The 13,163-nt window shown below is 32.3% G+C and overlaps 1 protein-coding gene across 3 annotated transcripts; it reads left to right on the forward strand.

Annotated features, from left to right (window-relative positions):
* Positions 1-397: 397 nt before the first annotated feature.
* On the forward strand, positions 398-4,556 carry LOC130809500 (uncharacterized). Of its 3 annotated transcripts, XR_009040822.1 has the most exons (3): positions 398-871; positions 987-1,047; positions 2,877-4,556. XR_009040822.1 is itself a non-coding variant. In XM_057675299.1 (2 exons), the coding sequence occupies exon 2, from the start codon at positions 1,167-1,169 to the stop codon at positions 2,307-2,309; it is 1,143 nt and encodes a 380-aa protein (XP_057531282.1). In that variant the 5' UTR covers positions 398-871; positions 987-1,166; the 3' UTR covers positions 2,310-4,556. The 3 variants fall into 3 exon arrangements, 1 of the variants encoding a protein (XP_057531282.1); XR_009040821.1 differs by having other exon boundaries at positions 398-3,284; positions 3,855-4,556; XM_057675299.1 differs by having other exon boundaries at positions 987-4,556.
* The last annotated feature ends 8,607 nt before the right edge of the window (positions 4,557-13,163 follow it).

Consider the following 13,163-nt stretch of genomic DNA (forward strand, 5'->3'; position numbering starts at 1 on the left):
CGTTATCCTTACCTTTTGAGTCTTGAGGTGAGTTTTGGAGACAAAACTCCTATTAAGGTGGAGTAAGTGTAATATCTCGTTATTTAATGGTCTTTTACTATATGTGTATGCTAGATGATAATATTTTATGCCCTCTAACCAATTGATATTTAATAATCGTAGACCAAAATTACATGTTGAATATGGCTATGACCATATAAATAATATTAGTATAATGCGTCATATTATAATGGCTAACATGGGTAATAGCTCATTAGTTTTATTAGGATAATAATAATAATAATAATAATAATAATAATAATAATAATAATAATAAAACAAATGGGTAATGGCTAACATGCGTCATAGAAATAATAGAGTAATAAGTACTACTCTACTGCTGTGAATATGATGAATCTATACTAATAGAGTAGTCATTTTCAACCTATCCGTTCTAATTTCTATCTCCTTTTATCTTCTCTATCTATTCTTTCATTTTAGTCCAATTCACGTTTACCTGCAATTTGCTAATGATGAATCTAATTTCCCAATTAAACATAGAAGGAAAATTTCCCCCAAAAAATATTACATCTATCAATTTACATAGCAACGGTATAAATGGATTTTCAATCTATATAGAGCAATTATGTGGGGATTAAACAATTGAAGCAATCAAGCAAATAATCTGATAATTTACTTCTCCTCTTTCCTATTTTTTGATTTTTTGAATATATTTTTTTCTTTTTTCTTCGTTGATATGTTTTATTTTCTAAAATTTATTCAATTAAGATTAAGGTGAAGATAAATAAAAGTGGAATTAAATATAGCAAGGGAAGATCTAAAAGTTCAAAGCTTTGTGGGAAGATCGAAGATCTCATATGTTCAAAGCTTGGTAATTGTTTTGTCTCTTTTCAGTTAAATAGACTAAATACTCAGTTATTCTCGCCAAAAGCAGTTTCTAATTGCTTAATTGTGTACTAGATATCCTATTTTCTTTCATGTTACAGAATATTAATATTTTTTTCAAGAGGATTACAAATATGAAATTGGATATTGATAATCTATCAGGTACTATTGTTTCTTTTTAAATATCTTAAATTCTTGCTCTATTTTTATATGCTCTATTTTTAGGATATTTTGTGCAGTAAAATGTCTTGCTTCACATAACTTGGTTTTTAGAGGATCTAATGACAAGCTTTACCAAGATAGCAATGGTAATTTTTTTGGGTGTGGTTGAAATGATGGCTGAATTTGATGTTGTAATGCAAGATCATGTTAGACGTATTCAAAATCGTGAAATTCATCATCAATACCTAGGGCCAAAAATTCAAAATGAGTTTATTTTCCTCTTGGCTAATAATGTTAAAAATACTACTGTTAAGATCATTAAAGAGGCCAAATGTTTTTCTATCATTCTTGATTGTACCCTAGATATTAGTCATCAAGAACAAATGACTTTAATTGTGTGTTGTGTGAATATGTTAAATCTTATGATTGAGGAGTACTTTTTAGAATTTTTGAATGTTGATGATACTTTTGGTTTGGGGCTTTTTAATGTAATGCAAGATGTCTTGAAATCTCTAGATCTTGATATGGATGATATAAGGGGTCAAGGTTATGATAATGGCTCAAATATGAAAGGAAAACATCGAGGAGTTCAAAGTCGCTTTCTTGAAATAAATCCGAGAGCCTTATATATACCTTGTGCTTGTCATAGTTTGAATCTTGTTGTGAGTGATATGGCCCATTCTTGTGAAAAAGCTATCTCATTTTTTGGCATTATTCAATGCATCTATTCTTTATTTTCGGGTTCCACAAAAAGATGGAAATTTTTACTTAACAATATTCCTGGTTTGACCTTGAAGTCTTTGTGCAACACTCGGTGGGAAGATAGGATAAAAAGTGTTAAAGCAATTAGATTTCAAACTCCCCAAATAAGAAATTCTTTATTGAAATTATTTGAATCATGTGAGGATGCAAAAACAAAGAGTGAAGCTAAGAGTTTGGCTAATGCACTTAATAATTTTGAGTTTATTCATGGTATGGTGATTTTGTATGATATTTTATTTGTTGTGAATATCATAAGTAAAAAATTGCAATCCGAATCCATTTGCATAAACACTTGTATACAACAAGTAAGAGGCATATTGTTATCTTTTGAAAAGTATAGAGAAGAAGGTTTTGCTAATAGTTTAGAGATTGCTAAAAGTATTGCACTTGAAATGGGTGTAGAGCCCAATCATCCTACAAAACGTCATATTGTTAGAAAGAGACATTTTGATGAAATTGGCGATGATGCTGAAGTTCAATCGGCAGAAGAAAATATTTAGAATTAATTATTTTTTGGTTGTTGTGGACATAGCAATTTCTTCTTTAAAAACAAGATTTGACCAATTAAAGGCATTTGAAAATGTTTATGGATTTTTATTTGATTCTAATAGGTTGAAAGCAATGAATGATAAAAAAATTGAGAGATTCCTGTGTTAAGTTTCACTCCACATTCTCTCATGATGATTCGTCCGATGTTGATTTTAATGATTTTTATTCTGAATTAAAAGTGTTACAAGTGACTTTGCTAAATGAGTCAATGTCTACTATTAATATTCTTAAATTTGTAAAGTCTGCAGAATGTTACCCAAATGTCTTAATTGGTTATAGGATATTTTTAACTTTGCCCGTAACTATGGCATCAGCAGAAAGAAGTTTTTCAAAGTTAAAGCTTATTAAAACTTATTTAAGGTCATTAATGTCGCAAGAAAGGTTGAATGGTTTGGCAATATTATCCATTGAAACAAAATTATTAGTCAAAATTGATGCAGATGTTATTATTGATGATTTTGTTTCTCAAAATGTTCGTAGAAATCACATTTAGTGATTATTTTTGGTTGTCTTTGTAGGTGATAATAAGAAATTGTTTTACAAGGAGGAGATTTCTTTTTTATATATGCGGTCAATGAAGATTGAAGAAATTATTCTATTTTGATTTGAAGACGATATGTCTTATTTTATTTCTTTTCGAAAGTATTGTTCATTTTATCAAGTAATATATATACTTTTTTTTACTAATCAATATTTAAGAGTGTTATTTTATTGTGATTGTATACATTTATTTGTGAATACAAATTATAATTATAAAATAGTGTTTTTGCCCTTGACTGTGTAGGGTAGATCAACCCTTGGTGCACCTAAACGTAATATGTGTTTATATTGCTAAAGGAAATTACTTCCCTATGGTGTCTGATGGATCGGCCTTTTGGGAGGAGTCCATGAAAGGGAATGTGTTACTTTTGTGACATTATATACATGTATGTTATGGATAAAAAAATTTTTAAAGTGTGACAATTCAAGTTTTTTATACTATATCAGTATACTTTTATTTATATTAAATATAAAAGTATTTTACGATTTTGTAGATTTCGAATATAATTTTAAAGTCAAACGTTTTCTAAGTATAAATTGTTTGACACGTTAGAGTAACCATTCACTAAGTTGTGGCTCATATTTAGTAATTTGTTTTCCACAGGTAATGGTGAGCCATATTATGTGTCTAATGCATGAGAGGTGGGCGATGTAGATCAAACGAAAATTAATAAGACATTTTTTTTAATTTATATAATAATAAGACATTTTTATATTAGTTTAAATGATTTCTTTTGTTAAAGTTTTGACGCATTACACTCACCGAGTGTGGCGAACACCTCATATTTACTTTTCGCTGCTACTTAATAACAGTTACGTCTTTTAATAAATAATATTTTATAATTATTAAAAATTAGGGGTATTACACATGTCTCGTGGTTTTGTATTGATTTCATATACTTTACGCGTAATTTCACCTTGCTCCTTTCTTTGAAGTGTTTTGAGGATTATTTCAGGTGATTCCGGAGATTTCCAGGTCATGAGTTCGAGGCTTAGAAACTTACATCGGAGTTTAGACGTGTTCATCGAAGTTTTGACATACAATTCATGTCACTAATCCTAGGCAAAGTTCAGAGGCCTTTAGTAGCTGTAACAAACTTCAAAAGGGAGAAACAAGGCCCATTCAGCCGAATCATCCCTCTATTCAGTCGAATGGAGATGCAGCTATCAACATTTCGATGGCCTACTCACTGGAAATGGCGAATGAAGAACATTCGGTCAAACATCATCCATCGGCCAAATGAATGTGCCATTCGGGCGAATGGCCCCCAGTCACCATATTGTTCCAAAACTCTTTGTATATGCCGAATGAGCAAACATTCGGGCAAAGACAATCTAGTCGGGCGAATCAGGTCTCCATTCGGACGAATGGCCCTATTTCTGCGCGTGTTGTTTTCTTCTCAATCAAGAATTAGTGGCTAGTTTTAGGATTTCAAGGCACCTTTGTTTTTGAGGGTATATATATCCAATAACCCACATTATCTATTCCTCTTAACCCTAATACATTCCTAGTGTAGATTTACTCTTGCTTAAAAACTTTGTTTTAGTTCATCAAACCCTAGCTTTAGTAGTTTATGCCATAAAACTTTGTAGTTTAAAGATCTCTACTTTCTAGTATTGGATTTCAATCTTAGTTCATGAATCTTCACCATATCTCTTTGTAGTCTCAACATTGATTTGTAAGTATTAAACTTCCATTTACTCTTGAGTTCATTTATTGATTTTATTGTCTTGTTTGCATTTATTGCTTCCTTTCCTAGTCTTTATATATATCTCTTGTTCTTGTTGCTTTCATTTAATATTGACCATGTTATTGATTGTTAGTTCATTAACTACCTTTGTCTTGTGTTCATCCACCATGTGTAAGTAGTTCTTTTTGGGGGTTTGATTAGTGAAACCCTAAGAATGGCTACATTGTTTATTATTTGGGATTAGAGAAAAGATTACAATACCTAGTTCTTGAAACCCTATACGAATATTGCCACTTCTTTGGAGACATAGGGCGATTATAGGTCGTTCGTAGTGATTTGTGAATCACCAACTTCCTTTTGTTTTGAAATCACTTTCCTAGGGTGAAACTAATCTTAACCCCGTTTTAATCCCTTTGGTTTATATCATTATTCAATCTTGCTAGTTATTACTGTTTTTATAATTAGTTGTAAAACTCCTTCAACTACAAATAACTTTGTTATATTGAGATATAGAGACTTTTGTTATGTTTTTTCCTCGTGGTTCGATCCCCTACCCCACTATACTTGTGTGGTGCGTAGGTTGTTATAAATATTGTTTGATTAGGGTCTAGTATAAACGAAGTGCAAAACCCTATATCAAGTGTTCATTCGGGTCACCGAGTCGGTTTCAGGCAGGCGTTATTCGGTTTGATCGGATTTTGAATTGGTTAATTATATATTTATAAAATTTTATTTATAAAAATACATTTTACTCTACTAGACTAACTATAAGATAATATTCCGTCCTGTTCATTTTACTTGTCCTATTTGCTTTTTCACACTTTTTGAGGCAACATTTTGACTGTTAATATCTGTAACTATGCTTCATTAAAAATAATAAAAAAGTTGATATTAATAATTCTTGCATTGGGACGAATAAAAGAAGACTCTACCTGACTATATTTTAACTTATAAATTAAAAATAAATACAAATCAAAGGAGATTGATGAATCGTAAGGACAAGTAAAATGAATAGAAGGGAGTATAATAGATTATGAATCAATCATTCTTCAAAGATCAATAATCAAAACTTGAATTATCAAATTCAATAAAAAAATCAATGTGATACTTTACGAGAAATTAATAACTACAAATTTCTTTATCATTTTATAATTTTATATCACATTGATAAATGATGAGTTGTAATCTCTTTTATAGAGTTATAAAAGCATACTCATTGTTTGCATATATTATCCATCTTTTATATAAGTCATTATTTATATTTGGCTTAAATTATAATAGTAAAATTTATAATTTAAAAAATTTAATATAAAATTTCAATATTAAAATCTGTAAGAAGTCAAAAAATTTTAGAATTACAAATTTAACAAAAAATTTACAAAAGTTTGACTAAAACCGATTTGGATTAAGTCGGTTTTAGCCGAATTGAGTTGATTTCTTGTATAATTGCAGTCAGATATGACTCGGTTTGGTCATTGTTAGGTTCTAGTAATCTTGGTTATTAGTAGTATGAGTTATAAAAATCGGTCGCAGTTTAGATTTAGTTTTTCAATCTTTAGTTATCAATCGGTTTGGATACAATTTGTTGGTGTACTGTCGATTCAGTAAACCTAAAAAAATTTGGATTTTCGAGTCAAGTAACTTTTGGTTCCGATTCAGATTTATGGGTCGGGTCACATTTGAACAACTTAAAGTGTACTGTCGATTCAGATTTTCGAGTCAAGTAAACCTAAAAAATGACAACATATGCTACGGTTTTCTGGATGCCCGCAGCATATAAGCTATTTTCACAACAAATATTGCGGTTTTTTGCTTGCCCGCAGTAAATAGTCATTCCCAAAAAATTAAAAACCCGCGTTTTAACGTTCATTTGCTTAAACCCTCATATAAACTATTGTATTCCTAAAACCCACGGCTACCTACTGTCTTCTTCTTCAAGTTCCTCCATTTCTTCAAGTTCTCAAAAATCTCTGCAAAAACCTACGAAAATCTCAACAAAAATCTTTCAAGTTCTTCAAAATCCCACGACTGCTACTATGTTCTTCTCTTCAATTTCGTTCATCATCTTCCAAACCCCACGATTCCTACTGTACGTGTTCTTCAATAACCACCCATTGCACGAATTTCCTTCTCCATCTTTGTTTAAGTTCTTCAACCCGCCATTGTTGCTTTTCCTTCAAAAATCCACGAAATTAGGGCTAAGCTTGTTCTTCTTCAAGGTATAAATTTTTCAATCTTTGTTTAAGTTCTTCAAGAATAGCTTCATTGTGTTTTAATAAGGATTTAGTCTTTTTTTATACTAATTTTGATTTTGTTTTTCATTGTAGGTTACATAATCTTATTGTAGAAACAAAATTATCATATCTCATTACCAAGGTATGTATTTTATATTTGAATGTGAATAATTTACTTATGTATGTACTTGAATATTTGAATGTGAATAATTTTAATTAATTAGGATTTTTAGTGTAGATTGAATGTGAATAATTTACTTATGTATATATGTAGTTGTATATTTGAATGTGAATAATTTACTTATGGATGTAGTTGTATATTATTAGTTTCTTATTATTTTGATTTAAGTGTATTTGATTAAAGAAAATGGTTTTTTTTTTTTGGTTATATATGTTTTGTAATTAAAATATAAAGAATTTGATTACTTTAAATAATAGAAAGGTTTTATAGGGTTAAATAGGGTTAATTTGGGTTAATTATATATGTTAAAAGTTGTGCATTAATTTTGTTTTGAATTAATTAATCACACTAATTAGGATGACAAAAGATCATTCTTGGATGTATGGAAGCATTGAATCGTCAGAATTTATTGATGGCGTATTAGAATTTTGTAGTATTGCAGTTGAACATCAAGTTAGGACGGGGGGAGTTGGTTTTTATTGCCCATGTGTCACTTGTGGCAATGTATCAAAGGTAGATAGTGTTCATATCGTTAGGGAGCACATACTTCGACGTGGGTTTAGGCCTCAATATCATGTTTGGGTTTGGCATCGTGACGAGAGAGTTTACAAAGAGAAAAGTGTTGTCGAGGACGTCAATAATGTGGCTGATGTCAACGAGGATGTAGTAGATCATGTTGATGGGTATGAGACAGATGAAGAGAATGTCGATGAGGATGTGGATCGTGTTGATGAGATGATGGAGGGAGTCGAGGATGAGTTAGGAAAACGTCCTCGTGTTTTTGACTTGTTGACAGAGGCTTCTCAAAAGCCTTTGTACCTTGGATGTACAAAGTTCACCAAACTAACAGCAGTGTTGACAATTTTCAACATTAAGTTAAAGTTCAATTGGAGTGACGCTAGTTTCACAATGTTATTAGAAGTGTTAGGTGAGATGCTTCCTGAGGGAAATGAACTTCCAAAGTCGACGTATTATGCCAAAAAGCTCATGTGTCCTTTCGGCTTAGAGTACCAGAAGATTCATGCGTGTTTGAATGATTGTGTATTGTATCAGAATGAAAACGAGAACTTACAAGAGTGTCCTAGGTGTGGCTTATCGCGCTACAAGCGTAAAGGGGCTCGGGAAGCTAAAGGGCCCCCGGCTAAGGTATTGTGGTATTTTCCAATAATATCTAGATTCAAGCGCTTGTTTTCTATAAAGAAAGATGTGTTAAATTTGAGGTGGCATGCAGATAGTGTGAAAAAAGGTCACTTGCTCACACATCCATCAGATTCTCCGGAGTGGAAGAGTATTGATAGCTTGCATAAGAATTTTAGGGATGAGGTTCGTAATTTAAGGCTCGGACTGTGTACGGATGGAATGAACCCATTTGGCAATCTTAGTTCTCAACATAGTACTTGGCCAGCACTGTTAGTGATCTATAATTTGCCACCTTGTTGTGTATGAAGCATAAGTACATTATGCTTTCGCTTCTTATCTCGGGTCTTTTCAAACAACTTGGCAATGACATAGACGTATATCTTGCACCTCTCGTTGAGGATTTGAGAAAGATGTGGGATGAAGGCGTTTCCGTGTTTGATGCATATGTTAATGAGGCACCTTGCGTGCAATGCTTTTATGCACCGTTAATGATTTTCCAGCATATAGCAACTTATTGGGGTATAAGAACAAAGGTGATAGGGGATTAATGCAGTTGCATAATAAGACGTTTATTGATTGGTTTCATAATCGAGTAATAAGTGAAGAACTCAAGGGTGTATCTGAAAATGTTAAGTGGTTAGCTTTTGGTCCTCGTGATGATGTCAACAAATATGAGGGTTACGATGTCAATGGCTTCACATTTTGGACTGAGGGTTAAGATAAGAAGTCATCTTATCTACAGAATATGGCATCATCTACATTTTACGCGAGTGCCAAGGATCAAGCGCCGGTTGATGCTAAATTGGTATACTACGAGCGGGTACATGAAATATGGGAGCTTGACTACTCTACTTTCACTATTGCTCTTTTCAAATGTAAGTAGGTAGATAATAATCGATGATACATAAAAAATGACGAACCTTGTGGATTTACTCTTGTAGACTTAGCTCGTTTGCGTAATAGTGAGGAGCCATTCATACTAGCCACACACGCCAAGCAAGTATTCAACATTGTAGACCCGTCTGATAAAAAATGGTCTATTGTTGTACCGGGAAAAAGAAGTATCCTTGGTATAGGTGATGTTGAAGATGAGGAAGAATATAAAGCTTTTGAAGACTCCCCGCCCTTTATCAATCCAAAATCAGTGGATCAAGATGATGTAGATGGTTCTAGAATTTAACGAAGGCAATGAATCTTCTCCTTTAAGTTCCCCTCTAAGTCCTCCTTTAAGTTCCCCTCCAAGTGAAGATGTTAATATGGAAGTAGGTGGTTCAAGTAGTTGTGATGAACCATTGGATGATGAATGGGTGTATGATGTTGAACTTCTTCCTCATGACCCGGGATTGAGGAAAAACATAATGGATTATCCCCCTAATGAAAGAAATCTGGTTAGGAGAGCATATATTCTTAAAAAACCTTGCCAACCAAAAACACATGATTTCCCTCAAAGACATATCTCTGGTAGGTTACGCCGTTTTAGTTTGAATTGGTTCAAAAAATGGGATTGGCTTGAATATAGTGTTGAAATGGATGCCGCATTTTGTTTTGTTTGTTATTTGTTCAAGAGGGATGTTGAAATTAACAAGGGGGGTGATGCATTTGTTGTTGGAGGGTTTAGAGCGTGGAATAAACCTGAGAGGCTTGAGAAGCATGTTGGAGGAATTAAAAGTGCTCATAATATTGCTTATGAGAAATATGTGAATCTAAGAGATGCAAAGAAGACATCAATTGAATTTGTATTTGATAATGCGAGTGAGGTTCAAATGAATGAATATCATATTCGTTTGAATGCATCCTTAACTTGTTTGAGATTTCTTTTGGGCCAAGGTTTGGCATTCTGGGGACATGATGAAAGTGAGGAGTCATATAGTAGCGGTAACTTTCTTGAGCTTTTGAAGTGGTTGGGGGGGAAGGTTGAGGAAATAAGAAAATATACTTTCCAAAATGCACCCAAAAATTTTCAATTAACATCTCCCAAAATTCAAAAAGACATTATCACTTTTTGTGCAAAAGAGACTACTAAGCGCATAATAGAAGAGGTTGGTGATGGTTACTTTTCTATTTTGGCCAATGAATCAAGTGATGTGTCTCAAAAAGAACAACTAGCTCTTGTTTTGCGGTTTGTTAATAGGGAAAATGAATCAGTAGTGGAACGCTTTTTAGGCATTCTACATGTGGGTGATACTACCGCTTTGTCTCTTAAAAATGCCATTATGTCCTTGCTTATGGAACATTCATTGAGTCCTTCCATGATAAGAGGTCAAGGGTATGATGGGGCAAGTAACATGAGGGTTGAAATCAATGGCCTCAAGACTTGGATTATGAATGATACTCCAAGATCCTATTACATTCATTGTTTTGCTCATCAACTTCAACTAACTCTAGTTGCGGTTGCTAAAAAGAATGTTAAGTGTACTTGGCTTTTTAACGTACTTGCAAACTTGTTAAATGTGGTGGGAGCTTCTTGTAAGAGAAGAGACCTTATTCGAAAAAACGAAGCTCAAGTAGTGGCTCAAGCTTTGGAAGTGGGGGAAATTGAAAGTGGATCGGGTTTGAATTAAGAACGTGGTTTGAGTAGGCTGGGAGATACACGTTGGGGATCTCATTACAAGTGTCTAATAAGTATCATCAACTTGTTTCCTTCAATTGTTAAAGTGCTTGAAGAGATTGGAGAAAATGGCTCTCCGGATGATAAGCTCAAAGCTCAAGTTGTTTTAGGATCTTTGGAGTCCTTTGATTTTATTTTTATGGCTCATTTCATGTTGACTATTTTTGGCTACACTAATGATTTATGTGTTGCTTTACAAAGAAAGAAACAAGATATTGTGAATGCCATTAGCGTTGTTAAAAGTACAACAAATGTGTTGCAAAAGATGAGGGATCAAGGATGGGATAGTCTCTTAGACAAAGTCATTTTATTTTGTACTAAACACGAGATTTATGTTCCATCTATGGATGCTCAATATGTACCTCAAGGAAGATCAAGACGTTTTGCTAAACAAGCAACAAATCTACATCATTTTCAGGTTGCAATCTTTTTGGAAGTAATAGATTTGCATCTTCAAGAGATTGATAACCGTTTTAATGAGAAGAACATGGAGTTACTTACATGCATGGCTTCCCTGAGTCCTAAAGGTAACTTTTCATCTTTTGATAAAGAGAGGATACTTAAACTTGCTTCTTTATATCCCGAAGAGTTTTCATGCTATGATTTAACGGCTCTTGATCTTCAACTTGATGTCTTCTTGGATTCTATGCAAAATGATGAAAGATTTCATGATTTGCAAGATATCAATTCTCTTTCCATGATGCTTGTTAAAACAAGGAAACATGAGACTTTTCCTCTTATACATTTGCTAATCAAGTTGATGTTGATTCTTCCTGTTGCTACGGCAAGTGTAGAAAGAGTGTTTTCCGTAATGACGTTTGTCAAAAATAAGTTGAGAAATAGCATGGGTGATCAACTAGTGAATGATAGTTTGGTTACTTACATTGAGAAGTAAGTGTTTCTACAAGTTTCTGATGAAAAGATTATTGATCGCTTTAAAATTATGAAAACTCGAAGGATGAATTTGTAATTTTCATTTGAACGCTTGTATTTTTTTTTTATATTTTGGATTGTAAAACTTTTAACATCGGATTTGATATTGTAAATTGTAAATATTGTTTCTATTATGTTTTCTATTTTTCTTTAAAAACAAAATTATTCGGACGACGATCAGATTATCCGAACGACGTGACGTTCGGATTTTGACCCCCCAATTTGACATTCCTGGGTCCGCCACTGAACACACTAATGTTGCTGCCTATACAATAGGACCGCAGTAGCCCATAGCCGCTAGTAGGAATTCTGAGGATTTTTTTAAAAAAGTGAAGGTTGCTGGACCTAGAATTTGAACCCCAGTACCTATGGTTATAAAGAACACTTGCTACCCATTAAAGCACACCAATTCCTTGTTAGTTATTATACTTTTCTATACATATACTATTAAATACTAAGGGGGCCAAACCAAAATTACAAAGTAACATATATTTAAGCTGGATTTTTAAAAATATTTTGCTATTTTTAACACATTAAAATTTAAGCTCATTTGAGTTTCTTTCTTTAATCAAGCTTATTTTTTAAAGTTTGAAAAAAACATCATTTTGGGAATATGGTTGGATATATTAAAATTTAATTTTAATAATAAATTAGTTATGCAACTTACTTATAATTGAAATTGTAAATATTAGTACATTCAACAACATAACAATTTTTTTATAGACAAAATGTGTATATATATACTAAAATAAAAAATTTAATTTTAAAAAATAGAATCAGATATCTGGATATCCGATTTTGCAAATACCCCAATTTGAATTTGAATTATCCAATTTTCAAAAATTGAATATTTTATGGGATAATTTATCCAGTTTTTCAAACTAGATATTCCAGATTGAATAATTCGAATCAGATATTTTTGAACAACCCTATATATGTATTTTATCTTCTTAAATGCGTCATATAACAAATTCGATTAAATATTCACACGTAAATTAGATTAGTCAGGTGTTTAAAATTAGGAGTATTTATTAATTAAACCCCTATGACCTTTCTTTTACTAGAAAAACGTTTGGAAACCATTTATTAGTAAGGAAGTCATGTTTATGAGATTCAATACATCAAAAATCGTCTAAAAAATCACATTTCCTCTAATTTCTTAACCCTAATTCCCCGATTACTCAAATTTCCCAACCCCTAATTCCTTAATTTCTCAAAGTTTGACATTAAATTTCAAGCATGCAAGTTAAGGTATTGATCAACTTCAACCCATAATTTTCATGGTTTTATAAGAATTTCGTTTGGTTTAGCAAGCAACAAAAAGGTGAGCAACTTAATTTTCAAGAATTTAATTTGTTGGTAGTATGAATTTCCGGCTAATTTCGATTCTTTTGCTAGAATTTTTTGTTAATGAAATATTTATTGGTCAAATTTCGATTTGTTGCTGGCTCATTTCTAGTAGAAGAATTTGAAGAAGG

Source organism: Amaranthus tricolor, chromosome 3 (genome assembly GCF_026212465.1).
Source record: "Amaranthus tricolor cultivar Red isolate AtriRed21 chromosome 3, ASM2621246v1, whole genome shotgun sequence".
Classification (NCBI taxonomy): Eukaryota; Viridiplantae; Streptophyta; class Magnoliopsida; order Caryophyllales; family Amaranthaceae; genus Amaranthus; species Amaranthus tricolor.